Source organism: Terrapene carolina, unplaced genomic scaffold, assembly GCF_002925995.2.
Source record: "Terrapene carolina triunguis isolate 2854851 unplaced genomic scaffold, T_m_triunguis-2.0 Scaffold29195, whole genome shotgun sequence".
Taxonomy (NCBI): Eukaryota; Metazoa; Chordata; order Testudines; family Emydidae; genus Terrapene; species Terrapene triunguis.
In genome coordinates this window covers 42,158-70,030 of record NW_020693546.1, presented here as the reverse complement: position 1 = coordinate 70,030, position 27,873 = coordinate 42,158, and the positions used below count along the sequence as shown (strand labels likewise).

The 27,873-nt window shown below is 50.0% G+C and overlaps 1 protein-coding gene and 1 long non-coding RNA gene across 2 annotated transcripts; both read right to left on the bottom strand.

Annotated features, from left to right (window-relative positions):
• Positions 1–27,873, bottom strand: LOC113409074 (zinc finger protein 850-like). The gene is made up of 4 exons (XM_029914053.1): positions 27,792–27,873; positions 25,958–27,439; positions 6,744–6,763; positions 1–1,258 (listed from the first exon to the last, which is right to left on the bottom strand). The coding sequence occupies exons 2-4, from the start codon at positions 27,429–27,431 to the stop codon at positions 563–565; spliced, it is 2,190 nt and encodes a 729-aa protein (XP_029769913.1). The 5' UTR covers positions 27,432–27,439; positions 27,792–27,873; the 3' UTR covers positions 1–562.
• Positions 8,009–12,689, bottom strand: LOC115271480. Its single transcript, XR_003899977.1, has 3 exons — positions 12,204–12,689; positions 11,688–11,887; positions 8,009–8,112 (listed from the first exon to the last, which is right to left on the bottom strand). It is a non-coding gene; the product is annotated as an uncharacterized LOC115271480 (long non-coding RNA).

The window sequence follows — 27,873 nt, the reverse complement described above, 5'->3', positions numbered from 1 at the left end:
TTAATAATTGTGGTGATTTTGCTTGGTCTTAATCCTGGTCTCCTCTAAGGTACATAAAAGAACTCCGGTGACTAAACATTGGGAGCCAGCACCCTGAATTGCAGTGAGATAAACAATTGGTGGAGCTCGCCTCCCCGCTCTTATTTCTCTAAGCTATATGTTTGTTAGTCATTTTTAAAATAAAATGACTGTGTGTATGTAAGGAGGACAAACTCTGTGTAGGTCAGGCAGAAGCTAATGCTGCCAGAGTGAGGGAGTGGGCGGGGGCCAGACGGCGATGGGGAAAGAGCAAATCTCTCGGACTCACCCCAAGATACCCGAGATAGATCTGCTTTCAGTGTGTCTAGCTGAGATCAGCTCTGTCTCCCCCACCGGGAGACATTCCGGGTAAGAGAGGGACACACTCCCATGACTAATAGGACAAAAGACTTGATAGAAAGGATCATGGGATTTACCGAAGGCCAAGCTGTAAAAGCAAGCGACTCCCCTGAGAGACCACAGTGAGCAAATGGTGCAAACACCCTTTCAAGGCCACTCTGCGGGAAGCAAAATCTTTGTCCCGTTAGTCTCCGTTGTGGATCCTCTGGTGTTTAATAAGGGCTGAGCTCTGCGTGAAGCGTTTCCCGCACTCAGTGCACATATAGGGTCTGTCTCCCGTGTGAATTCTCTGATGTGCCATAAGGTTGGAGTTCTGTTTGAAGCTTCTCCCACAGTCGGCGCATGTATAAGGGTTCTCGCCAGTGTGGGTGCCCTGGTGTCGAATAAGGTGTGAGCTCATCGTGAAGCTTTTCCCGCACTCGGCGCATCCGTAGGGGGTCTCTCCCGTGTGGATTCTCTGATGCCGGATCAGGTTTGAACTGACGGTGAAGCTTTTCCCACAGTCCCGGCATTTGTAAGCTCGCTCCCCGGTGTGGATCCTCTGGTGGGCCATGAGGTTTGAGCTCTGAGTGAAGCGTTTCTCACACGCCGAGCACTGATAGGGGGTCTCCCCGGTGTGGATCCTCTGGTGGGTAACTAGGGCTGAGCGCTGAGGGAAGCGTTTCCCGCACTCGGGGCATTTGTAAGGTCTCTGCCCCGTGTGGAGTCTCTGGTGTCTGATAAGGGTTGAGCTGCGATTGAAGCGTTTCCCGCACTCAGGGCACTCATAGGGTCTCTCCCCCATGTGGATTCTCTCGTGTATAAGAAGGTCTGAGCGGTAAGTGAAGTTTTTCCCACACTCGGTGCATCGGTTTTTTCTCTTTGCCGTGGGGATTCGCTGCTGGGCTGTGATTGCTTTGAGGTTCCTGTGAGTTCTCTGACAATCAATGGATTTACCCACTTTCTGCCCCGGCTGGTTTCCCTGTTGCGGCTCCGGCCTGTGCCGCCCCATATGAGCTTTTCCCTGCTCATGATGCCTGGACGCGCTCCCTTTGGATCTCCATGATAATCCTCCATGTGCTCCCACGTGCTCAGCCTCTTCCTGCTGCAGGCTCTGCGCCGCGTTCTCACTCAGCATCCCAGCACCTGCTGGGACAGAGAGAAAGAGTCCAGCGACCAGTCATCGCCCGGGCCCCGCCGAAAGGGGAAAGACTCGGGGGCAACACACCAAAGGAAGTGCGGTGGAGCTGGAAAGAATTAGGAGCCTAATCCCTGACACTCCTCATAAGAACATAAGAACGGCCGTACTGGGTCAGACCAAAGGTTCATCTAACCCTGTATCCTGTCTGCCGACAGTGGCCAATGCCAGGTGCCCCAGAGGGAGTGAACCTAACAGGCAATGATCAAGTGATCTCTCTCCTGCCATCCATCTCCATCCTCTGACAAACAGAGGCTAGGGACACCATTCCTTACCCATCCTGGCTAATAGCCATTAACGGACTTAACCTCCATGAATTTATCTAGTTCTCTTTTAAACCCTGTTATAGTCCTAGCCTTCACAACCTCCTCAGGCAAGGAGTTCCACAAGTTGACTGTGCGCTGAGTGAAGAACTTCCTTTTATTTGTTTTAAACCTGCTGCCCATTAATTTAATTTGGTGGCCCCTAGTTCTTGTATTATGGGAATAAGTAAATAACTTTTCCTTATCTACTTTCTCCACATCACTCATGATTTTATAGACCTCTATCGTATCCCCCCTTAGTCTCCTCTTTTCCAAGCTGAAGAGTCGTAGCCTGTTTAATCTCTCCTCATATGGGACCCGTTCCAAACCCCTAATCATTTTAGTTGCCCTTCTCTGAACCTTTTCTAGTGCCAGTGCTCCCAAGGGAGAGAAGCAGGGATTGATTCTGCCCTCACACCCCCTCCAACACTCAGGGGGAAGGGAGGCCAGGGAGGCAGCTGCCAGGTGTCGGACAGGATGGGTAGGAAGCCATGAGCAACATCTGCCCTGAGGCCACGACACCTGCAGGGGACAATCCTGAGCTCAGAGAGTGGGTTTAATGAATTCACCCATGCAGACGCCTCGCAGACTCTGTCTTTCCTCGGAGCCCTGGAGCTCCGGGATCCAGGGCTCTTCCCCTTTTCCCAGCTGGGAGATCACATCTGCTTTGGAAATCAGCAACCCTGTTCGAAGGAAAAGAAAACAAGTGAGCTCGGGTGAATTCACGGGGCATGTGCCACCAGGAACCTTCTAGTGTTTTAACCCCGGGTCATTTCTAAACCGTAACGTTCGGGGACCAGCTCCCCAGGTAATCCAAGCCACAGGACTTGCTGCTAACGTGAGATGTAAGGATCCCCGCTCCGCTGAGAACACACACAGCCAGACACTCCTCATGAAAGCGGAGTCCCAAAACTCAGAAACAGCATCTCTATGTCCCAGCCAGAGCAGGGAGTCACCCTGGCCCGGCTTTATACTGACACAGAGGGGCCCCGGGACACATCGCCAGGAAGCTGGGACCGGGGAGGACGGGCTGGTGGGGATTAGCTCAGTTAGGAACTGGAGGGAACAGGGGCTTTCGCCGAATGCAGCAGCTAAGGGTATGAGAGGCCAAGACAGCACGTTTTGAGGAATTAGGGAAGGTAGTGAGTTAGATGCAGTGGAAGGCAGCGCCGTCCCTAGCCATTTGGGTGCCCTACACAGCCCCGCCATGTGGGAGCTGTGTGGGGCCCCAGGCCTCCCCCCCTCCAGGGTCTGGGAGGCAGGAGCTGTGGGGGGGGCACTTTTGGGGGCCCCGCAGTCCCAGAGTGGCCCAGGGGATTAGCAGGGGGCTGGGAGCCGCCCACTCTGCTTCCCTCACCCCGGCCCCAGCCGTGTCGCTCGGGGGAGGGGGTTTGGGGGAAGGGATCCCTCCCACACTCCCTGCAGCGGTGGAAAGCGGAGCAGCCCGGCCCCAGCCCGCTCTACTCCGCCAGCTCCCAACCTTTCTCCAACCCGAGCGACACGGCTGGGGCTGGGGCAAGGGAAGCGGAGCGGGTTGGGGCCACGTCTCTCCGTTTCCCACCGCTGGTGAGTGTGGGGGGCATCCTTTTCCCCAACCTCCCCGCACTCACCAGGGGGGAAGGGTAAGAGGTGGGGCGGAGGGAGTTGGTCAGGGCCCCACACCCTCCTAAGGACAGCCCTGCCCCTTGCAGTGGTCACAGCCCGTAGGGGGGGCCGGCCAGGGGATAGGGCTGGTCGCTGGGGCTGCCGCGTATGCAGCATGCAGCTGCCTAGGGCACCATGAAATTTGGGGCAATTTGGTGCCCCAAATGTCATCGTGCCCTACACAGCTGCGTATGCTGCGTATGCCTAAGGACGGCCCTGGTGGAAGGGATTATGAAGATCCCCAAGTGTGTGGAATCAGTTCTGATAATTCAGGATCTATAAACTGGAAACTCGTCTGCTGGGGAGGACAGAGGACATTTTGGAACAGCTGTTCATGCCTCAACTGTTCATCGAAAAAGCGACGGCAGCTTAGTCAACTTTAAGGAAGCGTTTGACGGTGTCCACAGAGAGACCTTGAGGAATACAGACAATCTGGTCTATGTACGGAGGAGTTTATATGATGGACGTACGGCAGAACCTCAGGGTTACGAACACCTCGGGAAGGGAGGTTGTCTGTAACTCTGAAATGTTCGTAACTCTGAACAAAACATTATAATTGTTCTTTCAAAAGTTTACAACTGAACATGGATCTAATACAGCTTTGAAACTGTACGGTGCAGAAAAAAAAGTGCTGCTTTCCTTTTATTTTTTTAGTAGTTTATGTTTAATACAGCACTGTATTGTGTTTGCTTTTCTTCTTTGGTCTCTGCTGCTGCCCGATTGTGTACTTCTGGTTCCAAACGAGGTGTGTGGTGACTGGTCAGTTCGTAACTCTGAGGTTCTACAGTAGATGAGCATTAGGATTGGATGCAGGCTTTGGTGGATGGCTCCATATTGTGAGTGGGGTCAGATGAGGGTATATATAATCACCAATCCTCTTTCCATTCACAATAGAGTGGCTGATGAAGCAGGCAACAAAAGGCATTATGGACTGTGTCCAGTGGGTTGGCACAGACGAGTTACACAACTTTGACTTTGCTGAGGACTTTGCTTTACTAAGTTTGACATGGAACAAAATGATCACCCTTAACCCAGGGCAATCAAAAATTAGATTGAACGTAAATGCCGGGAAAACCAAGGACGGAATCCAGACAACAGGTGCAAAGATGCAGGTGGATGGCACAGAAATCTAACCGGTCGAAGAGCTTTGCTCTTGGGGGAGTGTGGTGATATCTGAAGGTGGCTGCGCTGAAGATATTCGTGCAAGCTGAGGAAAAGCAAACACCACTTTTGGAAGGATTAGCAACATCTGGTCAAACAGAGGATCAGAGTCATAAACCAGAGGGTTAGAATGGACCGCAAGGGTCATCTAGGCTAACCCCCTGCCAAGACGCAGGATGTGTTGTGTCTAAGCCAGCCGAGACAGATGCTCTCCAGCCCCCTTCTGAAAACCTCCAGTAAAGGAGCTTCCAGGACCTCCCCAGGCGTCTGTTCCATCGTCCTGCTGTTCTCACACTTAGGAAGTCTTTCCTGAGATTTAATCTAAATCTCCTGTGCTGTAGTTTGACCCCATCACCTCTTGTCCTGCCCTCTGTTACAGACTAGGGACCGAATGGCCAGGAAGCAGTTCTGCAGAAAAGGACCTAGGGGTTACAGTGAACAAGAAGCTGGATATGAGTCAATAGTGTGCCCTTGTTGCCAAGAAGGCTAACGGCATTTTGGGCTGTATAAGTAGGGTCATTGCCAGCAGATCGAGGAACGTGATCATTCCCCTCTATTCGACATTGGTGAGGCCGCATCTGGAGTACTGTGTCCAGTTTTGGGCCCCACACTACAAGAAGGATATGGAAAAATGGAGGGCAATGAAAATGATTCGGGGGCTGGAGCACATGACTTATGAGGAGAGGCTGAGGGAACTGGGATTGTTTAGTCTGCAGAAGAGAAGAATGAGGGGGGATTTGATAGCTGCTTTCAACTACCTGAAAGGGGGTTCCAAACAGGATGGATCTAGACTGTTCTCAGTGGTAGCAGATGACAGAACAAGGAGTAATGGTCTCAAGTTGCAGTGGGGGAGGTTTAGGTTGGATATTAGGAAAAACTTTTTCACTAGGAGGGTGGTGAAGCCCTGGAATGGGTTATCTAGGGAGGTGGTGGAATCTCCTTCCTTAGAGGTGTTTAAGGTCAGGCTTGACAAAGCCCTGGCTGAGATGATTTAATTGGGGATTGGTCCTGCTTTGAGCAGGGGGTTGGACTAGATACCTGCTGAGGTCCCTTCCAACCCTGATATTCTATGATTTTATGAACGGCCATATGGGGTCAGACCCATGGTCTGTCTAGCCCAGTATCCTGTCTGCCGACAGTGGCCAGAGCCAGGTGCTTCAGAGGGAATGAACAGAACAGGGAATTCCTAGTGATCCATCCCCTGCTGTCCAATCCCAGCTTCTGGAAATTGGAGGTTTAGGGACACCCAGAGCAGAGGGCTGTGTCCCTGACCATCTTGGCTAATAGCCACTGATCAACGTATGCTCTATGAGTTTATCTAATTCTTCTTTGAACCCAGTTATACTTTTGGCCTTCACAAGAGCCCCTGGCAGGGAGTTCCACAGGTTGACTCTGAGTTGTGTGAAGAAATATTTCTTTTGGTTTGTTTTAAACCTGCTGCCTATTCATTTCAGTGGGTGACTCCTAGTTCTTGTGTTATGAGAAGGAGTAAACAACACTTCCTTATTTACTTTCTCCACACTGGTCATGATTTTATAGACCTCTATCATATCCTCACCTCAGTCATCTCTTTTCCAAGCTGAAAAGTCCCAGTCCTATTAATCTCGCCTCATAGAGAAGCCATTCCATACTCCTAATCATTTTAGTTGCTCTTCTCTGATCCTTTTCTAATGCCCGTATATCTTTTTTGAGATGAGGTGACCACATCTACGCACAGTAATCAAGGTGTGGGCCTATCATGGATTTATATAGAGGCAACATGATATTTTCTGTCTCATTAGCTATCCCTTTCTTAATGATTCCCAGCATTCTGTTTGCTTTTTACTGCCGCTGTATGTTGTGTGGATGTTTTCAGAGAACTATCCACAATGACTCCAAGTTCTCCCTCATGCTAACGGGGTTAATGGAGGCCAGATGGACCAATTAACCTATTAGGCTGAAGACTGAGAGGAAAATCCTACTTAGGGGACGCTCGCCTGTGTGGGAACAGGCAGGGAGCCGATCATAGGAAGGGGGCTTCAGGGAGGTAGTTTGCAGTCACTCCCTGGGAGACGGGAGCTGTGTTTGGGGGCTAGAGAGACGAACAGCCCACGGTTGCTCTCTGGGAGAGCGGCGTAGAGAGACCGGCAAAGGCCAGACAAGGGGGAATGCTGGGATAGGAAGCAGCCCAGGGATTAAAGAGCAACGTTGTGGCCTGAACAGAACGTGGATGTTTGTTGCAGGGTCCCTGGGCTGGAACCCAGAGCGGCCAGGAGAAGTCGCAAGCTGAGTGGCGCATCCAGTGATTGGTGGTAACAGTTAATTGAGACCTCGTTATTTGCTGTGCATAGTTGGGATGATGTTTTCCAACGTGCATCACTTTGCATTTATCCGCATTGAATTTCATTGGCCGGTTTGTGGTCCGGTCACCCAGTTTTGTGAGATCCCTTTGTAGCTCTTCACAGTCTGCTTTGAGTCATCCTGGATCCTCTGCAAACTTGGCCACCTCTCTGTTTACCCCCTTTTCCCAGATTATTTACGAATATGTTGAGCAGCCCTGGTCCCAGTGCAGCTCCTTGGGGGACCCCGCTATTCACCTCTCTCCATGGTGAACCCAACCGTTTTATTCCTATCTGGCAGGAAGAAATCACCCAGGAAGGGGCTCTGGGGAAGAGTGCCTGTCACGGCAACTTCCCAGAGAGCGTAGGGGCTGACCCCTCAGGAATGAGAGGAGGGCTGTGGGAAGGGAACAGGATCACACATGAGTTGTGGGGACGATGTGACGAAGTCTCCTTTAATCTAAGGAACCAGGGAAAGAATTTCCAGCAGAAACTGATACGGGTGCTGGAGAGACCCCACAGCTTCTAGTAACCGAGGGGACGGGAATCCTTACCCAGCGAGGTCACATTCTCATAGTTCTCCTGCATGACGTCTCCGTAGAGAGCTCTCTGAGCGGGGTCCAGCAGAGCCCCCTCTTCCCTGGTGAAATACCCAGCCACCTCCTCGAAGGTCACCGGCCCCTGAAAGAGCAAGAGCCCAACACTCAGTACCTGCTGCCCCACTATTCATGGGAAAGGAGCCAATCAAATGAAAGCTCTGGGAGGCTCCCAGTCACAGTCCCACCCCCACACTGGGAAGTTGACCCAGCCCAGTCCGGGGCGGGTTGGTTCCAGTTTCAAAAATTGGGGAATTTTCACCTCAACCTCATGGGTCTGGTCATAGAATCTAGTTCCAGGCTGAATAAGTCCCAGTAGGTTAGTCACACCCTGTCCCCTTCCCTTTCTCCGCCCTGGGTATTTCCTGCCCCCTCCCGCCTGAAGACCAAATCCCTCAACAGCGCCCACCTCCTGTGCATCTACTGCCCCGCTCCCTCCAGTCGGAGCCACTGGGAAGTCGCTACCTGAATCGGCTCCTCTGCAGCCTTTTCCCTTCCCTGTCCCCGTGAACGATGGGACAATCTGGAGTGACAGCCTGTCCAGGTGAGAAGAGCAATGGAGGAGATAGTTAATTTCACACCCTGATTCCCCCAAGCCCTTTCCCCGCAGACGGACATCGTCAACCCTGCCACGCTGGGAAAACGCTCTGTCTCTTTGTAACCCAGCAGGCCCAGCCCCCTCCCAAAAGCGCCGAACCCACAGAGACTTTTTAAACCCTCCCAGGAACGGCGTCTGCATCAAACACTAGAGAAAGAGCAGCATCAAAGGAGCCCCCGGCGCTGTCCCGCCAGCAGGGCCAGAACTAGACAGAGCCAGGAAGCGTTTTTCCCTCTCTCTGCTCCTCACCCCGTCTACAGTGGGTGTGTCTGGGTGGGTTAGAGATTCGGGAATCTCCCACCACTTCTTTCTCCTGATGCCCTCTTCAGTCGCTCTCCCCTCGAGATGGGAGACTGGGCCACCACCCCGTTCTTGGGGGTGTTCTCTTCCCCTCACAGGACCCGCTCTGCCAGGGCCCGGAAGGCTGGATGCCAGGCAGGAAGATAAGCTTGATCCACAACTCAGTACAAGGTCAGTGGGAGACATTTAAGGGCCCGGGTGAAGCCGGTCAGCCTTGCTGACAGAAACATCCCTTTTGGTCTGAATCGTAACGAGGGCAGCAGGTCTGTGGCTCCCATAGACACGAGGAGCAGAGATGGGGGAGGAGGAAGCGCTCACTGTGCAGTCAATTTCCTGCCCGGCCCCAGTGCTTTCACTGAGCTCTCTCTCAACCACCTGGACGCTCTGATCAGGAGATCCTGTCAGCAGCGTCTGGGGCTAGTCCTAGCGGGAGAACTTCCCCACCTTGGCTGGCTCAGAAGGAGCTTTAATGAAGGTCTCTCCCCAGCACAGACCCAGCTGTTTCTCTGCAGGCAGCGTCAGGAATAAATCAATGGGAACACGGGGCTTCCGTCTGATAAATGATGGATACAAGCAAGCGTGTTCTTATCTAAAACTACTATTTATTAGATATGAAGCGCGCACACACACACACACACACACACACACACAGTAGGTTTAGGACAACCCAGATATAATTAACCACAGTCTGAGATGGTTTCGAGCGATCACCAGCCGGGTTTCCAGAAGCCCTTGTTCCATCCAGCTGATGGGGAGTTTAGATGCAAGCTCCTTACCCTAAGAAAAGCTCCCTCGGACTGCTCCAAGGTGTTTACTTTCACCTAATCTTTTATAGCAAACTCTAACAAAGCACATAACCCACAGGGACTCCTCTCCTGGGTCACCAATTCTCCTCATTTCAACAAACTGCTCATTATCTCAAAACACTTCTAGTATTTCTAGCCAGAACAACAATACGTCTGGGGCACTTCAAACCCAGGTCGCTGCTCACTTCCATAACTTTCTGTCCCATCCTCCCATTCTGGTTAACCAACTGCAAGCCTGCCGCTGTCTGTCCTTGTCTCATACAGGCCTAAGATCATTCCTACGTCAGTGGTATTGGAGTTTCAGACGGCAGTGGGGGGAGGGATAGCTCAGTGGTTTGAGCTAAACCCAGTTCAATCCTTGAGGGGGCCATTTAGGGAACTGGGGTAAAAATCTGTCTGGGGATTGGTCCTGCTTTGAGCAGGGGGTTGGACTAGATGACCTCCTGAGGTCCCTTCCAACCCTGATATTCTATGATTCTAATCTACAAAATCGCTGACGGCAGGGCTGTCACGTCCAGGGTATACGCAGGAATGTCAAATTCCGGGGTAACATTCCTAGTGGATGATGATCAGACCAGAGTTTTTCATGCCTCTCGGCTGCACTCCAGCAATGCAACAGACCTGGGCATGAAGTCTTCTCTGCTTAGGACACTTGAACTTGTACAGAGCCTGTCATACATCTCAGCAACACACGAGACTGCAAAAACCTCAGAGCGGTCCTCTACCTTCTGGGCTGCCTCCAGAGCATTCCCTGGCCTGGGCCCAGGATAGCTAATAGATCATGTAATGCTCTGGGAGGAAGCGTGTGGTCACCAGCTACGCTTCTCTGGCACAACAGAACTCTCTACAAGAAGGGTAAAGCTCATAAAAACCTAAGAACGGCCACACTGGGTCAGACCAATGGTCCATCTAGCCCAGTGTCTTGTGCCAGATGCTTCAGAGGGAATGAACAGAACAGGGCAATAATTGAGTGATCCATCCCCTGTCGCCCATTCCCAGCTTCTGGCAGTCAGAGGTTTAGGGGCACCCAGAGCATGGGGTTGTATCCCTGACCATCTTGGTGAATAGCCATTGATGGACCTGTCCTCCATGAACTTATCTTTTTTTTCCCCTTTAACCCAGCTCATCTGTGAGGGAGACAGAGCTTTCTGAGAGTCTGGAATGGACGCTCCTAGGAACTAAAGACCATCCCAAACCTCACCACCTTCCACTCCGAGCGCAAGGCGCTTTTTTTTTTTTAAGGTTGTCTCCTCTAACGGCAAGTACATCGCAACTATGAGTCTATTCAGACCCACCACCACCAGAAAGTGAAACCGGCAGACAACCCTACCAAAACGAGACACCCCGGTGCACAAGCTTCTCCCGCAGGAGAGAGGAGAAGAAAACAAAGAACAACATGTAACTGATGAGTAGTTACCTTGTTTAATGACTGGAAACTCCTCACGTACCATGGTGCTGTATGCAATACAAGGACCTAATCGAACAGAGATCCTGCACCTCAACCCCATAGCAATACCCAGAGACCTCTGGTGATAGGATCTAATGAAACCACCTCCCCACAGAGACAGAGGCTGATCATTGGGGAGCCTCTTCCCACCAATCCTGACCCCCACATCGGGGTAAAGACTCACAGCAACCAGTTTTCACTCCAAAACATGAAGTTCCTGTAGTTTTGAAGGGTGGAAAGAAAAAAAAAACCCACCTATTTCTTTGATTTTTGACATCAGTATTTAATATTACCACCCACAGATGGCCATGCACACAGGCCACAGGGAGCCCCATGCAATGTGGCTTTAGCAGGAGAAGGGAGACATTTCAAGTTGGAGATAACTAGAGCGAAAATGGGGCAAAAATTGAATAGCGGAGAACGTGTAATAAAAATGCAATGCCTGAGAGACAAGGGGAGAAATCAGAGGGGATTTTAAATGAATGTTTGATCAATTAGAAAATGATGGCATGCCCCTGGAGTGCCGTTCTCATGGGCAGCAGGAAGCCTTGGGCGACACCACTTTAAAGAGGGAAAAGGCAGGGTTATGGGGCTGGATGTTTCTCTGACAAAGTGGGGAGGTGTGGGGCGGGATGGCCTAGGTCCGGAGGCCCTACATCACCCTGCCCCAGAAAAGAGCAGCGAGAAGTCCTCCAGGCAGCCTAGAGTGGCTGCAGAGGAGCGGCCAATCAAAGGGGCTGATGGAGCGACCAATCCGGGGCCAGAAGGGCCCTATATAAGACAAGCAGCAGGACCAGGGAAAGGTCAGTGCGGGCAGGCTGATGCCCAGGGGGACTGAGCACAGAACTTGCCCAGGCCAGCGAGGTTACTGAGATGGGCCCCACTGATCTGGTTGAAGTGGCTGGGTGGGGAGTGCAACATCTGTCATGGGAAAACTCAACCTGGCATTAATGATTTCACCTTCTTTCTTCCCTGACTGCCTCTCGTAGGCTTTCCCCTGCTCATGATTCTGGGAAACCTTCCCTTTATATCTTCCTGCTAATCTCCCGTGTGGTTCTTCCGGCTCCGCTTTCTGCCGCTGAGACGTCACCTCCTCATTCTTACTCATCCTCCCGTCTCAGCTGCTGGGGTGGAGGGAGAAGTGAGACGTGGGTCGCGCCCTGTGCCGAGGAGAAGGGGCAAGTGGGGAAGAAACCAGATTAAATGGTGGAGAGAGGGAGGTGTGGGGGGGGAACTCAGGGGTTGAATCCGCCAAACTATTCCCCATAGGGGAAGAGAGGAGAGGATCAATTCTGCTTCCACATCCCATCGGAAAACTCAGGGGGAAAGGGGGTGAGAGAGGGAGCTGCTGCCAGGCATCAGTGACGATGCATGGGGCTAGCACATCTGCGGGGGGCAGCCCTGACCTCAGAGCTCCCAGCTGTTTCCCACAGACCCTGAGATTTTTTTTTTGAGTGGGTTTAACTAATTCCTTACCTGTGCATGCAGTTCTCAGCATCTCCCTTCCCTCGTAGCCCTGCAGATTCCTCGGGTGACCCCTGGCTCTTGTGAGATGCAAAAGCGGGTAAATAACCCCCCCCCATTCATTTTCTGCACACGACTCATGATTTGAGAGATTTCTATCATATGCCCCCTCCATGGTCTCGCTTCTAAGCTGACGGTTTCCGGTTCTTTTAATCTCCCCTGGCACAGGAGCGGTTCCGTGCCCCTAATCACGGTCGTTGCCCTTCTCTGTTCTTTTTCCAATTCGAACAGATCTTTGTCGAGATGGGGCAGGCCGTATTCAAGCTCGTTTCTAAGCGGCGAAATCCTGGGGCTCCATATTTAATTATCTGCATCTCTGCTGGGAACACACTCAGCCTCGCCCTCATCGTCCAAGGGACACCTCAACCCCAGAGAAGGCACCTCTGTGTCCCAGAATATAGAGACTCCAACCAGAGGGGAAACTGCTCTGGGTCATCATCTGACTGACAGACGGGCCCAGTGGAAAATGAGACCATCCTAGGGAAGCCGGGGGCCAGTGAGCGTGAGCTAGCGGGATGCAGCCTAGTAAGGCCTGGTGAGGGGGTCAGAGGTATCTCAGAGGGATTAGATGCCAGGAAAGCACCATGTGAGAAATTAGAGAATCTACTGAGTCAAGTGCAGTGGGAGGGAGTGTTAAATTCCCCCCAGCCCTAGGGACAAGGCTAAAGAATTAGACGCTATAATTCGGGAGCAACAGAATCTACAAGTGCTCGATCCCCCGAGGTCACCCAAACGGGACAGGCCTCTCGTTGCTGTTCACCCAGGGGTCAGGCACTCATCCAGGGGGCGAGAGTTAATATTGGATCAGGGGTGTCCCGCCTCTCAGGGAAGCACCTGAGCGCTGGGCTAAAGAGAGATTCTCCTGCTGTCTGTGGCCCAATTAATATTTAATCGATTCCATTCGTTACTTCCAGTGGCATGAAGCCAGCAAGACGATTGAGAGCCCCTCGCACCTGGAGTCGTGCAGCGGTGGTGGCCCCTAAGCCACCAGGCTCCTGGAGAGGGGTTCCCATCTATGGATCACTAATTAGCCACACTGCCCTGTAACGAGTTGACCCCTGGGAGGGGGGTGATGGGGAAATTCAGGGATGGGGAGTACGGGGAAATCCCTGACCCCTTCCAAGCCCTGTTGCTGGCAGAGAACGGCCACCCCGGCTCCACCCCAGAAGCAGCCGGGTCTCAGGGCTCCCCCAAACAGCCCCCACTGACCCCCTGCCCATTTGGGGGAATGATTCGGGACAATTTCCCACCTGGACAAGGACAAATGGCTGCCTATCAAACGGGGTGGGGAAAATCCCCCACATCGGAGGAGATTTGAAATGGACATTTTGAGAATTGGAAAGAAAAAATGGGGCAAGCGTGGAGGAGGGGAAGAGAGAAAAGGCGGATAGTTTGAGAGAAAACGGGGAAATCTACGTGGATTTAATGCACCTTTTCTAATGAGGGGAAAAGGGGCAAAACTGGGGGAGAATTTGATCAGTATTAGAGAGAGAAGAGGCAGCATCTGCAGGGACTTGATGACCCCTTTTCTCTCCCTAATGTCCAGCCGCACAGAGACAGGGAAAGCCACCGCACTTCCCCCCAGTCCCTGCCCCGTTTTCCATCCCTTCCCTGCACGACCCCTCCAGGCCCCCCGGGGGCCCAGCTCTCTCCCCACCTGGGTCCCCCAGTTTGGCCCCCGCTGGGTTTCCAGCTAAGCCGCTTCCCGCAAGCTCCTTAGCAGCAAGGGGGCAGTGTCCCGGGGGGGGGGGGGGACGGGGGGATTTAACGCCCCCCAGGTTCCCTTGGGGCAGAGAGTCACTTTCCCGCCCGCCCCCGGCACGTTCCCACGGGCTCTGTCCATTACCTGGCTCCGGAGTGGATGCGGGCAGAGCCCGAGGGGCGGCGGGTTCCCCCCCCCCCCGGCCGGGCAGGGAGGGGTTAATGCCGGGCTCCCCCTCGCCCAGCACAGACTCGCCCCCGTGTCTGATGCTCTCGGTTCTTTGTTCTCCCGGCTCCTGCCTCCTTCCTCCCGGCACCCACCGCTCCCAGCTGCTCCAGCCCCTTCTTGTGCCCTGTAAACCCCCCCCGGGCTGTCTGCAGTGGGGGGGACCTGCCCCCTGGGAACGGGACAGGGTCACGTCTCCCAGCCCGAGGGGGAAGGGGATGGACCAGGAAAGAGGGGAGAGAGACATTGGGAAAGGGCCTGCAGCTGCAGGGGAAATCGGGGGGGGGGGGGGGGGAGATCCCCAAACTCCCCCCCCCCCTCCATTGGCTGCCCCATCCCTGGGCTGATCTGCGCTGCGGACAAAGACCCCCAGGGCTGAGGACCTCAGAGATCCCCCCTCTCCCTCCAGGACACGCCTGTAGGTGTTTCATAAATGATCTGGAAAAAGGGATAAACAGTGAGGTGGCAACATTTGCAGATGATACAAAACTGCTCAAGATAGTTAAGTCCCAGGCAGACTGCGAAGAGCTACAAAGGGATCTCTCAAAACTGGGTGACTGGGCAACAAAATGACAGATGAAATTCAATATTGATAAATGCAAAGTAATGTACATTGGAAAACATAATCCCAACTCTACATATAAAATGATGGGGTCTAACTTAGCTGTTACCACTCAAGAAAGAGATCTTGGGTCTGGTCTATACTACCCGCCTGAATCGGCGGGTAGAAATCGACCTCTCGGGGATCGACGGGACGCGACAATCGATCCCCGAATCGGCGCTCTAACTCCACCAGGGGAGGTGGTAGTAAGCGCCGCCGACAAAAAGCCGCAGAAGTCGATTTTGCCGCCGTCCTCACAACGGGGTAAGTCGGCTGTGATACGTCGAATTCAGCTACGCTATTCACGTAGCTGAATTTGCGTATCTTAAATCGACTCCCCCCTGTAGTGTAGATGTAGCCTTGGAGTCATTGTCGATAGTTCTCTGAAAACATCCACTCAACGTGCAGCGGCAGTAAAAAGCGAACAGAATGTTGGGAATCATTACGAAAGGGATAGATAATAAGGCAGAAACTATCATATTGCTTCTATATAAATCCACGGTATGCCCACACCTTGAATACTGCGAGCAGATGTGGAACGGCTTCTGTATGAGGAGAGATTAATAAGACTGGGAGTTTTCAGCTGGTAAAAGAGATGACTAAGGGGGGATATGATAGAGGTCTATAAAATCATGACTGGTGGGCAGAAAGTAAATAAGGAAGTGTTATTTACCTCTTCTCATAACACAAGAGCTAGGGGTCACCCAATGAAATTAATAGGCAGCACATTTAAAACAAACATAAGGAGGTATTTCTTCACACAACGCACAATCAACCTGGGGAACTCCTTGCCTGAGGATGTTGTGAAGGTTAGGACACGAACAGGGTTCAAAAAAGAACTAAATAAGTTCACGGAGGAGAGGTCCATCAATGGCTATTAGCCAGGCTGGGCAGGGATGGTGTCCCAGCCTCTGTTTGCCGGAAGCTGGGAATGGGCTACAGGGGATGGATCACTTGATGATTCCCTGTTCTGTTCATTCCCTCTGGGGCACCTGGCATTGGCCATTGTCGGAAGACAGGATAGTGGGGTAGATGGACCATTGGTCTGACCCAGTATGGCCGTTCTTATGTTGTTTCCTTCAGCCCAGGCACCTGCCTTGCTGAGGATAGGTCTAAGTTACCATCTAAGTCAATGTAAGTTACCTGGCTCAGGGGTGTGAAAAAGCCCCCCTTCGCCCCCCCAGCGTGCTAGTTTCACACTGTCCACACCGGCGCTACGGCAGCAGGAGACGCTTTCCCGTCGGCATAGTGTGTCTTCACCAGACGCGCTACAGTGGCACAGCTGCACGCGGTGTAGACTTGCACTGAGTAATTGCATAAGTTCGTGGGTGCTCCGTGCAGAAGGACAAGTCCCTAATTAGTTTCTCTCGTGTCTGCATCTTTGAGCTACATAAGGACTCACACTCATGCACACGGTTAAAATAATACATCATGATGCCATTTTCCCCGGGGCCTAGTGGGAGTCACAATGCCCAGGGCTAATATTAGGCCAAACACTCCCAACGGGGTGGCATAATCTGTAGTTAGATTTAACCAAACCAGCGATATATGTGCGCTCCATCCTGGGTCACTTTATTAGCTCATCATAAACAGGGCTGCCCAGGCACCAGCGCAGCAAGCGCGTCCCTGGGGCGGCAAGCCGCGGGGGGCGGTGTGCCGGTCGCTGTGAGGGCAGCAGTCAGGCAGCCTTCGGTGGTTTGCCTGCGGGAGGTCCGCTGGTCCAGCAGCTTCGGTGGCAATTTGGCGGCGGGTACGCCGAAGTCGCGGGACCAGCAGATCACCCGCAGAAACGCCACCGAATCCATGTGACTAGCAGACCGCCCGCAGGCATGCCGCCGAAGGCCGCCTGACTGCCGTGCTTGGGGCAGCAAAAAACATAGAGCCTCCCCTTACTGCTCCAGTGCCATTTACCACACAGACGCACCGGACTGCTGTGATGAAAGGTGATCAAAACAAAAAAAACCCACCACCCATTCGATTACGCCCAATCCCAAAGAATCGGTCACTCAACCCCAGATCACCAGCTGCTCAAGGAGCTCACCAAAGACAACGCTGCCAGCCAATTACTTGGGTAGCTAACTAACATTTGTTAGCTAAGAAAAGAAATCAGGCATTCGGAGGTTTAAAGCTGGTAAGTTACATGGCAGGTGAATTAAAGCTTGTAAACCCAACGTGCTAGCAGAGATGTAATAGCGGCTAGTTTTTTGTAAGTGTCTCTGGATTTGCCTAAATAGTATTGGGGATCTCAGTCATTCCCCCCCAATTTTACTTGTCAAAATTTCATCAGTCCAGAGATGAGGTAGGAAAGAGAAAAGCGGTAAGGGGTGCCTTTTGTTCTTTTTTATATCATGACCCAGAGAAATTCTGGCTGCATGGGCCACCCCGTGCTGGGGTTGCCCATCCGGTGCTCGGGCCATGGGGCCCGGCCCTTTGTTATGGAATTAAGTAGCTTCATAATGTACATGCTCTGCCACCAGTTCTTCATATGAATTTCAAATACTGTGTCACTTGCACCTTTTGTGAGCTACGTGCTGCTTAGGGTTAACCTGTGGGTGTTTTCCAGACTCACAACAAGTTTGAGTTACAAACACACAGCAAAAGTTCATAACTCCACACCCAGCGTCGATACACCCATTGTCACAACAAGACAATACAGAGTGGATTATAACTTTTCCAGTGATACCTTACAAGGCATACTTTGTACAAGATTGGTCACCCTTTTATAAAATTGTGATCATATTAGTGTAGACAGTCAGCTCCCCCTTTATACAACATCACAGGCATTATTATATGTTATTATCCTACTAACGCCAAAAGTGCCCCTCTGCCAAGTGAGGGACATCTTGGGCCATGCTGCAGGTCGGCTTCCCAGTGCAGGAGAAATCAGTGACCAAAGTCTAGGTTAATCCTAAGTACGATTTGCTTTATTTACACAAATACACCCATCCCAGAACAGAGGCAAACCCCACACAGACAACCCCCTTCTTCAGAAATCTCAGCACACACCCAACGTCTGGTGCCCAGGAAGCTCCTTTCTGCCACAAATTGTCTCCAAATACAGAGCATAAAGCAGAGCAAACTTGTCTCCCAAAGACTGAACACTTGCTCGCATGCTAAGAAAAAGACTCTGTTAGCCTGTGTAGCAAGCAAGTTCCCCCTACCATAACAGCACCAATTCCTGGTGGAAGAGCTCCAAGGAGCAATGGGGCAAGAGGGGAGTTCTGCTGAAGCTGTGGAAGCCCCTGCTTGCACTGGAGAATTGATATGTGGTGCTTAGGATCCAATTATTTCCTGGGACTGATAAGAGGTGCTCGTTAGTACAGATGAGTGCTGCACTAGAGACAATAATGAGCCATTGAAAAACGTTTTAAACTCATTAAGAACGCTCGGTTGGGTTAGAGATTCCTTTTCATTCATGAATGGAAGACCATGAAAGAAATGCCATCAGTACTTAGGAAAACAGACCACATGACTCATGGAAAAGGATTTTTCCCTCCCAAAAGAAGGCTCTTTGCCTTGCACACGATTAAAGGAACGAGGATGAGCGTGTCACCAATGAACACTGAGCTTTCCACCAGGGATGGAGGAAGGGACCAAAATGACCTTCTCCTTGCTATCCACAAAAGGTGGTAAGGCGTTTCTTCTTTCTGCTGTGTCAATCTTCGATTCATAGTCTTTGATTCAACTGCATTTGAGCCTGTTTGACAATCTTGACCGGTTATTATATTCGAACATGGAACAGCATCATCAGTGCATTAATATAGAAAACTATAGGCATTTCAACATCCCCCGACTGTAATCTTCTGGTCTGGTCATCTAATGGGGTCCCATAGGATCTGTTCTGGGACCAGTCCTATTCAACATATTCATAAATGATCTGGAAAAAGGGGTAAACAGTGAGGTGGCAAAATTTGCAGATGATACAAAATTACTAAAGAAAGTTAAGACCCAGGCAGACTGCGAAGAGCTACAAAAGGATCTCAGAACTGGGTGACTGGGCAACAAAATGGCAGATGAAATTCAATGTTGATAAATGCAAAGTAATGCACATTGGAAAACATAATCCCAACTCTACATATAAAATGATGGGGTCTAAATTATCAGTTACCACTCAAGAAAGAGATCTTGGAGTCATTGTGGATAGTTCTCTGAAAACATCCACTCAGTGGACTACAACAGGGTTCAAAAAAGATCTAGAGAAGTTCATGGAGGATAGGTCCATCAGCGGCTATTAGCCAGGATGGGCAGGGATGGTGTCTCTGGCCTCTGTTTGCCAGAAGCTGGGAATGGGTGACAGGGGATGGATCACTTGATGATTCCCTGTTCTGTTCATTCCCTCTGGGGCACCTGACACTGGCCACTGTCAGAAAACATGACACTGGGTGAGATGGACCCTTGGTCTGACCCAGTACGGCCGCTCTTATGTTCTTATGAAAGAAAGTCCCCACTTGCAGCTTTCTATAAAGGCCGGTGTTCCTGAAGATACCTGCATCATGCACCTTCCCAGACCACAAGCGCCTTCAATACCATAGAGAATACTATTAATGTCCTGCGTCACAAGATGCTCCGGGGCCAACATTAGGATCTGCGTTCCATCGATCGCCCTTCCACAGCTAGGGAATCCCATTGCCACAAAGCCATGCCCTATTTCACGCACATTCCCAAGAATCACAGTCCTTCGTAGCAGGGTTCAAGTCCCCAGTCAGGGAATACGCCTCTCCAGCTGTTCCATACACCTACAGCTAAAAAGTTATCTCTGGTTAAGGCAGCCCCCACGATCGAGTGTGGCGCTCAAGTCACAAGAGTGAGCAGGGAAATGACCGGCTTCCACATCATTTGAGAGTGCAAGAGAAAGCCAGGCAAGTCCCAAGATATCTACGTGGCCAGCAAGGTGCCCTAAGTCCCCACCGGCATTTAAATTCGGATTGCAGGATTCAAAGCCCTCAGTGCTGGCCCTTACACCATGGGACCAACGACTGCTCGGCTTTTCTCTGTAGACTTCTGAAGGAGAGGACTTTGTTGGGACAAGATGATGCTTCTCTCAAGCAAGGCCTCCATCACCTCTCTGCCCACGCTCAACAGCTCAGCACAGGGCGCTTTGCTCCAGGTCTTTCTTCCTCCAGACTGCGAGGCCGGTGGGCATGGCAGAAAGCTGCCCCTTGAGTCCTAGCCACTAAGGGCACTTCCCAGGAAACTCCAAGTCCTCAAAAGAAACCGCAAGGATGCCGCAGAGACAATTTTTTAGCTATAGGGACATGAAAGAACTCAAGAGGTTAATAGCCTGACCAGGGACTTGAACCCTCAGATTAAAAGTCTGATGTTCTACCAACTGAGCTAGCCAGGCTGCCAGAAAAGCCTTTCAGGTTGGTGCAGAAGAGACGGTAGACAGGAAAAAGGGAGCTATACAGAGCAAACGCGGGGTAGGCAACCTATGGCCTGTGTGCCAAAGGCAGCATGAAAGCTGATTTTCAGTGGCACTCACACTGCCCGGGTCCTGGCCACCGGTCCGGGGGGCTCTGCATTTTAATTTAATTTTAAATGAAGCTTCTTAAACATTTTAAAAACCTTATTTACTTTACATATGAATCTTTAGCGCATCTGGCATGTAAATATCTTGCAATGCCGGCTACAAAAGTGGCATGTGAACGCCCATTCTCACTTTCAGGTGACGTGAACAAGAAGCGGGCAGCATTATCTCCTGCAAATTGTAACCAAATTTGTTTGTCTGAGCGACTGTCAGAACAAGAAGTAGGACTGAGAGGACTTGTAGGTTCTAAAGTTTTACATTGTTTTATTTTTGAATGCAGTTATTTTTTGTACATAATTCTACATTTGTAAGTTCAACTTTCACGACAGAGAGATTGCACTACAGTACTTGTATGAGGTGAATTGAAATATACTATTTCTTTTGTTTTTTTGCAGTGCAAATATTTGTAATCAAAAATAACTATTAAGTGAGCACTGTACACTTTGTATGGTGTTGTAATTGAAATCAATATATTTGAAAATGTAGAAAACAGCCACAAATATTTAAATAAATCGTATTCTATTATTGTTTAACAGGGCGATGAATCGCCATTCATTTTTTTAATCACAGGACAGCCCTGGTTCCTGCACAAGTGATTGCCGAGCGGCGAGGGAAAGTTTCCTACAATGGGGGAAGAAACAAAGCAGTTCTGTCACGGAACCTTTGGCAGAGAATTGGCGAGTGCCTCCAGGAAATTTCCCTAGAGATCTCTCTGGAGGATTCCCGTGAAATCTCAGGGTGCTTTAACACGCTGTTGTGACGCACTGCTTAGCTGCACAAGGGTATGTGGAGCACACTCAAACACAGCTTGTCTTGCATATTTCTATCCCTTCCCTGACTTCTAGAATACAGAGCAACAGAAAGCTGCACCTCGTATAACTGAGCAGCATCAGCTCAAAGAGATCACTTACCAGAGCACCCCTCTTCTGCACCATATGGACCAGAGTGGAAAAGAGTTTCTGACTCACCACTGGGCGACCCTACCGTGTGCTCCATATCGTCCTCCAACTCATCCTCCTTGGCCATGACGATCTTCGCTCAGCACTGCACCGTGTCCTGGTTCATTGCTCTTTTCTAACAAGCCACGAGCATTTTGCCCAGAGGTGTCGAAGTTCCTACGGCTGGAACAGCGCTGGCTCGGCCCAGCCGCCTCTCCCCACAGACCCAGCAGATCCAACCACTCATCTGTGCTTCAAGCGGAAGAGCATTTGTTGCGTGGAGCTGCCATGGTCAGCAGGACAGATGCGATGTGAACTCTACACCCCGAGCAAACAGGAAGTGGAATTTTAAAATTTCCCCGGCCTTTAAAGAGGGAGGGACAGATACTTGTATACCTGGATGCAGGGCAGTGGAGTTGAAACTGTTGGTCAGGATGGGCATTGTGGGACACCTGCTGGAGGCCATCAACAGCGACAAAAGTCCAGCCGGACGCTTTGTCAATATGACTTTGCCGCAAAAAGCTCTACACCTCTCGTCGAGGTGGTTTTATTTTGTCGGCAAAGCAGGAGAGTTTTGCCAGCGGGAAGAACATCGTAGTGTGTAAACCTGCACTGTTTGGTCGGCAAAAGCTGCCTTTTGCCGACAAAGCTCTGTAGTGTAGACAAGGCCCAGATTGGTGCAAAGGCAGACAATTGAGCAATACATCACGTAATTGGCTAGCAAGCGTGGGGTGATAATTCCCTCCCACTGGAACGGGCCGCCACCACTGAGACCTATGATTGGGGTGACGTTCACTCCAAGACAATACCGGCATAATTTCCCCATATTTATATTATTCCTTAAATATGACTCATCCACACGTCTTGCAGTGATGACGAGTACCCATAATTTACAAGTCTTCAGGAGAGGCCTCACATGCTACCCTTCCTGGACAAATATCATGGAAGTAGTGTATTAGGTGTGGTGAGTTTGTCAGGTCCGAGACAGGAGTCGCTTGTGAAGAACAGTGACCCCTTTGCCAATTGGCACCAGTGGGCTTCTGTCACACACACACACACGCACACACACACACACACACACACACACACACACACACACACACCCCTACACTGTCACAGCCTGATATAATAGACAGGCCAGGACATCTCCTAGTTAATAAAAACAAAACAATTGAGACAGGAACAATGAGATCCCAAAATGGCAATGGTTGGAACGCACCATTTCTCTCAGTCTTTGGATTCATGGGTACTACGAGCTGTAGCTACATCTGATGAACCAGGCGATTGGGTAGCTGGCTCAGCCCTCCATACTAGCAGCTTCTTTCCCAGAGGGGATCAATCTCTCTAAGGCCTGAGGGTTAAATGGCCGTGCTCCACCAGCTGCCCTCCTCAAAAGGAAAAGAGGTGTCAGCTCTGATAACAAGAACTGGTAGCAAAAATATGTAACAGCAAAATTGCATCATGCGCCCACCATCATTCTTAAAAATAAATGGAGACATCCTATGACAGGTGTCCTGTCTTTCCTTGGCAAATAAGAGAAGCGGGGAAGTCAGTGACTCTTACAGTCTAACTGGGTAAAAGGTTATACACCTGGTCTCCTTGACTAGTTTTCCTTTTAATAGAAATGGACTTTGAAGCTCATCAAAAGAAGTTCCATTTGAAATACAAAAAATGAAAATCTATACTGGGCCAACAGTCTCTTCTAGACTATTTCCCACACACATTCTCCCAGCCTAACCATTGGCGTGAGGTTTTCTATCAGAACTCCTGAGGCAAAAGGGAGTCTATTACATCCAATAAACTTTTCAGGCTTAGCCACCGTTCTCCGCATGACTACCAAAACAAAAACACAAGACAACTTTCCGTTTTCCAATATAATTAAGGGGATCACACCTGGTTAACACGCAGGTAGCATGATTCCGGGACAAGAAACTTCTCTTCTGGTCAGATCAATTGGTGACCCCTATAACCACAATATACAACTCTCGAAAATCAGGTAACATATTCAAAGATCACAAAACCTTGTCATACGTGTTAGTTTTCATTTAATCATCACAGTCACTAAGTGAACCTTTGAGTCAAGTTGTGGTTTGAGGTGCCTCCCACTTATGTGAGTTCACATATCTCCAGAACTTCTGCCATGTGTGTCGGTGGAAGGGGTCTTCTCTGTGGGAATATTTGCATCGTGAGAAAAAACTCCTTCCTTGTATTTTCACACTTTTTCATCTTTCAAAGTAGGAGGACGTAGAGGAGAAGGGATGCAAATGCACAAAACACAAGAGCAAAACCACAATCTGGTCTACGCTACAGTCCTATATCGGTATAACGGCATTGCTTAGGTGTGTGAAAAATCCATGCCCCTGAGCGGCTTCGTTATACTGACCTAACACCCCATATAGACAGCGCCGTGTGGGCAGGAAAGTGTCTCCTGCTGACATAGCTACCACCGCTTGGGGAGGTGGAGTCACTGAGCAGATGGGAGCACTATCATTTGAGAGTTTCTTCCTTACAGATGCAGCATTTTAAGTGTAGTAGACAAGCCCTGAGACAAAACCAGAAAATCAGGACTCAACATGCGTGTACCCTGCCGTCTGATATTGGAGCTCGACACGTTCACTGGTTACTATTATTTCCACTGCATGAAAGTCCTCGTTACCCACTCAGGCAGCCAGTCTGGGATCCACGGGGAAGGAATGTCCTCTAAAGAACTCTCTTTCTCTCTCTGCCTTATGAAACTTTGGAGCCAAACAGTGAAGGATGATTGTGCTCAATCTAACCATGGCATCCTTTGGGACTGTAATCAGGGACACTGAGCTAGGGAGTGGTGTTCTACAATTTTCCTTGGGCGGTTGGTCACCATAGCTACCTTTATTGGGGTGAAAGCCAAGAACCGGGTGTGTACTATTTCTACCCCCCTTCTTTCTAAATCCTGGGCCTGGGTTAGGGTAAATTGACACGTCTCTGAAGTAGAATCCTTTACCAAACCAGCAGTGTTAGTGCGGAATGGCTTCCCCAAACATGCCCAAATTTTCTTTAATGCGGTGACACGGGTCTAGGCTAGGAACTAGATACAGGCCTGGATCAGAATCTCTGTACGTTACCAGAAGTGACGTTTCTATTCAAAAATGGCTATTTTTCTGCAGCTATTACATTTTATACATATTTGTGGCTCCTACAAAGGATAAATTCAACAAAAAACCCACTTCTATTCCTTCCACACACTGCATCGTGAAGGGCAGCATTTCCCATATCATAGGATTAGCTAGGAGAGATCTTCTGTAGAGCCTGGGTTACAAATGCTCTGGGTACTGAATACAGGGGCATTTTGCCTAGCTCCAACTCACTTACGGTGGAATTCTCTCCCCAGATCATCTGAGACGATATTGACTTAAACAATGTGATCATCTGCACTTCCTTCAGTTCAGTCTGCTGCTGTTCACCATTTCCGAGTGGAGATTTTAAATCACTGCTGTTTCTTTGTTAGCATGTCCAGTAAATTGGAGAGTTCTCTCCTGTTGACAGAACTGCACATGAACTTTCTCCATGTCATCATGGAGGGGTGGGGAAAAAGCAACGCTGAAGTGAGAAGTAATGACTTTAGCAAATGGTCATTTGTCTCAAAGTCTCCAATAAATCTGAGCTATATCCTGTCAAACTAAACTAATATCCAGTTGGGCGACCAAACATTCCTCAGGAGAGATAGAAACCCACATCACAGAGAGATAGAATACATGACAATAAAAGTGTCAAGGGAAAAATCCAGAGCAGGTTACATCTAATAACTCAGAATCAAGACAAGATTCTCCCATGACATTCTCCTCTGATCCATTCAAACCTGCTTCATTAAGTACTGTCTCATTTTTTGAGTTAAATTATATACAAAAGTTTTAGCATCCTCACAATGGGGGGGGGAGGAGGGGAAAACAGCCACCTTGCCAGAAGTGGCTTTGCCAATTGATGGAACCTGGGATTTAAACTCCAAATGATCACAATGTGTTTGGGATCCATTTGAATTCCCCTTCCAGGTCTTTGACACTTTCCTCTCCAGTCATAGTGACTCCGATATAGGATTAAAGAAGTCAAAGCATCATCTCCAAACACAAACACTGCATCACATGACTCTCTGAGAGGTTGAGGGACTGAATGTGATGAAGATAAACTCTGCCTGGCTCAGACAGGAGGTAACAGTTCTGCAGTGATGGAGAAGGAAGGAATCTCTGAGTTACCCCATCTCCTTCCTGTGTCGCAGAGGCTGAAATGACACTTTTCCCCCTGCACCGCCTGCTTTTCACTGTATTTAAATATATTTAAAATGAAAATAAAAACAATGTCCAAAAATAACTGCTCTTCAGCACAACCCAGAGCAATCTGTATCATTGGAGACTCTAACAGTACCTTTGCAATAGGAGGAACGGTATAAATGCGATGCTCCCTGGTTCCTGGAAGGAGGGACGCACTCCCATTACTCGTGGGACAATGCAGTTGATAGAAAAGACAATTGGAACCACCTCAAAACAGGGCAAACGGCAAAAAGCAAAAATGGGCAACTCATCTGGACAAGCTGAGGGATAACAGTGATGCAAATGGTTCAAACAGCCTTAAAGGTTACTACGTGGGAATTAGCACAAGAAAAAAAAATGTTTCGGTAGCCCTAAAGTTTTTTATGGTGTCTCTCTCCCTTGCAGATTCTCTGATGAGAGATAAAGGCGGAGCTCCGAGTGAAGGTTTTCCCGCACTCACAGCATTTGTAGGGTTTGTCTCCTGCGTGGATTCTCCGATGTTTAAGAAGGGCCGAGCTCTCCGTGAAGCTTTTCCCGCACTCACATTGATAGAGCCTTTCCGCTGTGTGGATTCTCTGATGCGTTATAAGGTTTGAGCTGTGAGTGAATCTTTTCCCGCACTCACTGCATTCGTAGGGTTTCTCACCTGTGTGAATTCTCTGATGTGTAATGAGGTTTGAGCTCCTAGTGAAGGTTTTCCCGCACTCAAAGCATACGTAGGGTCTCTCTCCGGTGTGGATTCGCTGATGATTGAGAAAGGCGGAGCGGTCAGTGAAATTTGTCCCACACTCACAGCATTCATAGGGTCTCTCACCCTTGTGCATTCTCTGATGTGTAGCAAGTTCTGAGCTCTGAGTGAAGCTTTTCCCACACTCGCAACATTGGTATGGCCTCTCCCCTGTGTGGATTCTCTGATGCTGAATAAGGTTTGAACTGGCAGTGAAGCTTTTCCCGCACTCACAGCATTCATAGGGTTTCTCACCTGTGTGGATTCTCTGATGCGTAATCAGGTGTGACCGTCGAATGAAGCTTTTCCCGCACTCACAGCATACATAGGGTCTCTCCCCCGTATGGATTCTCTGATGTGTAGTAAGGTCTGAGCTCTGAGTGAAACTTTTCCCACACTCGCTGCATTCATAGGGCCTCTCCCCTGTGTGGATCCTCTGATGCTGAATAAGGTTTGAGCTGGCAGTGAAGCTTTTCCCGCACTCACAGCATTCATAGGGCCTCTCCCCTGTGTGGATTCTCTTATGCGTAATCAGGTGTGACCGTCGAATGAAGCTTTTCTTACACTCACGGCATTCATAGGGTCTCTCCCCCGTATGGATTCTCTGATGGGTAGTAAGGTCTGAGCTCTGAGTGAAGTTTTTCCCACACTCGCCGCACTCATAAGGTTTCTCACCTGTGTGGATTCTGTGATGTGCAATAAGGTTTGAGTTCGGAGTGAAGGTTTTCCCACCCTCGCGGTACTCATAGCGTTTCGCTCTGGTGTGGATTCTCTGATGCGTAATAAGGTGCGAGTGCCAAATGAAGGTTTTCCCGCACTCACAGCATTCAAAGGGTCTCTCTGCTCTGTGTGTTCTCCGATGTTTAGTAAGGGTTGAGCAGTGACTAAAGTTTTTCCCACACTCGGGGCAGGTATTTTTTTTCGTTCTCCTGAGGATTTTCTGCTGGGCTGTGGTTTCCTTGAGGTCCTTGTGAGTTCCCTGAGAGCAAATGAATTTATCCAATTTCTCCCCTGGCTGGTTTCCCTGCTCTCTCTCTGCTCTGTGCTGAATCTCACAGGATTGTCCCTCCTCATGACTCCTGGACACATCCCCTTCGGATCTCTGCGATAATGCTCCATGTGATTCCACTTGCGCAGCATCTTCCTGCTGAGACTTCTGCACCTCATTCTCACTCACCATCGCCTCACCTGAGGGGACAGAGAGAGAAACCTCAAACAGGGATGGAAAAGGGAAGAGCAAACCAAAATAAGTGCTGGAGAGATGTCAAATAAAAACCAGGAACTGAACTCCCCCAAACTCTTCCCCCAAAGGGAATCAATTCGGCCTTCACATCCCATCTAAATACTCAGTGGGAAGGGAAGAAGCTACTGACAGGTGTCAGTTAGGAGCTGTAGGAAGCCATGAGCTATATCTTCCCTGGGGATACGACACCTGCTGGGGACAATCCTGAACCCAGAGAGCTCCCAAGGTCTTTGTAGAGGATCCCAGATGTTTCCTTCAGGCACTTTCAGACTCTGAGTAGGTTTCACGTTTTCTCACCTGTGCAGGGACGTCTTAGGATTTCTCTTTCCCCTGAACCCTGGAGGTCTGGGATCCACGGCTCTTCCCCCTGTTCCAGCTG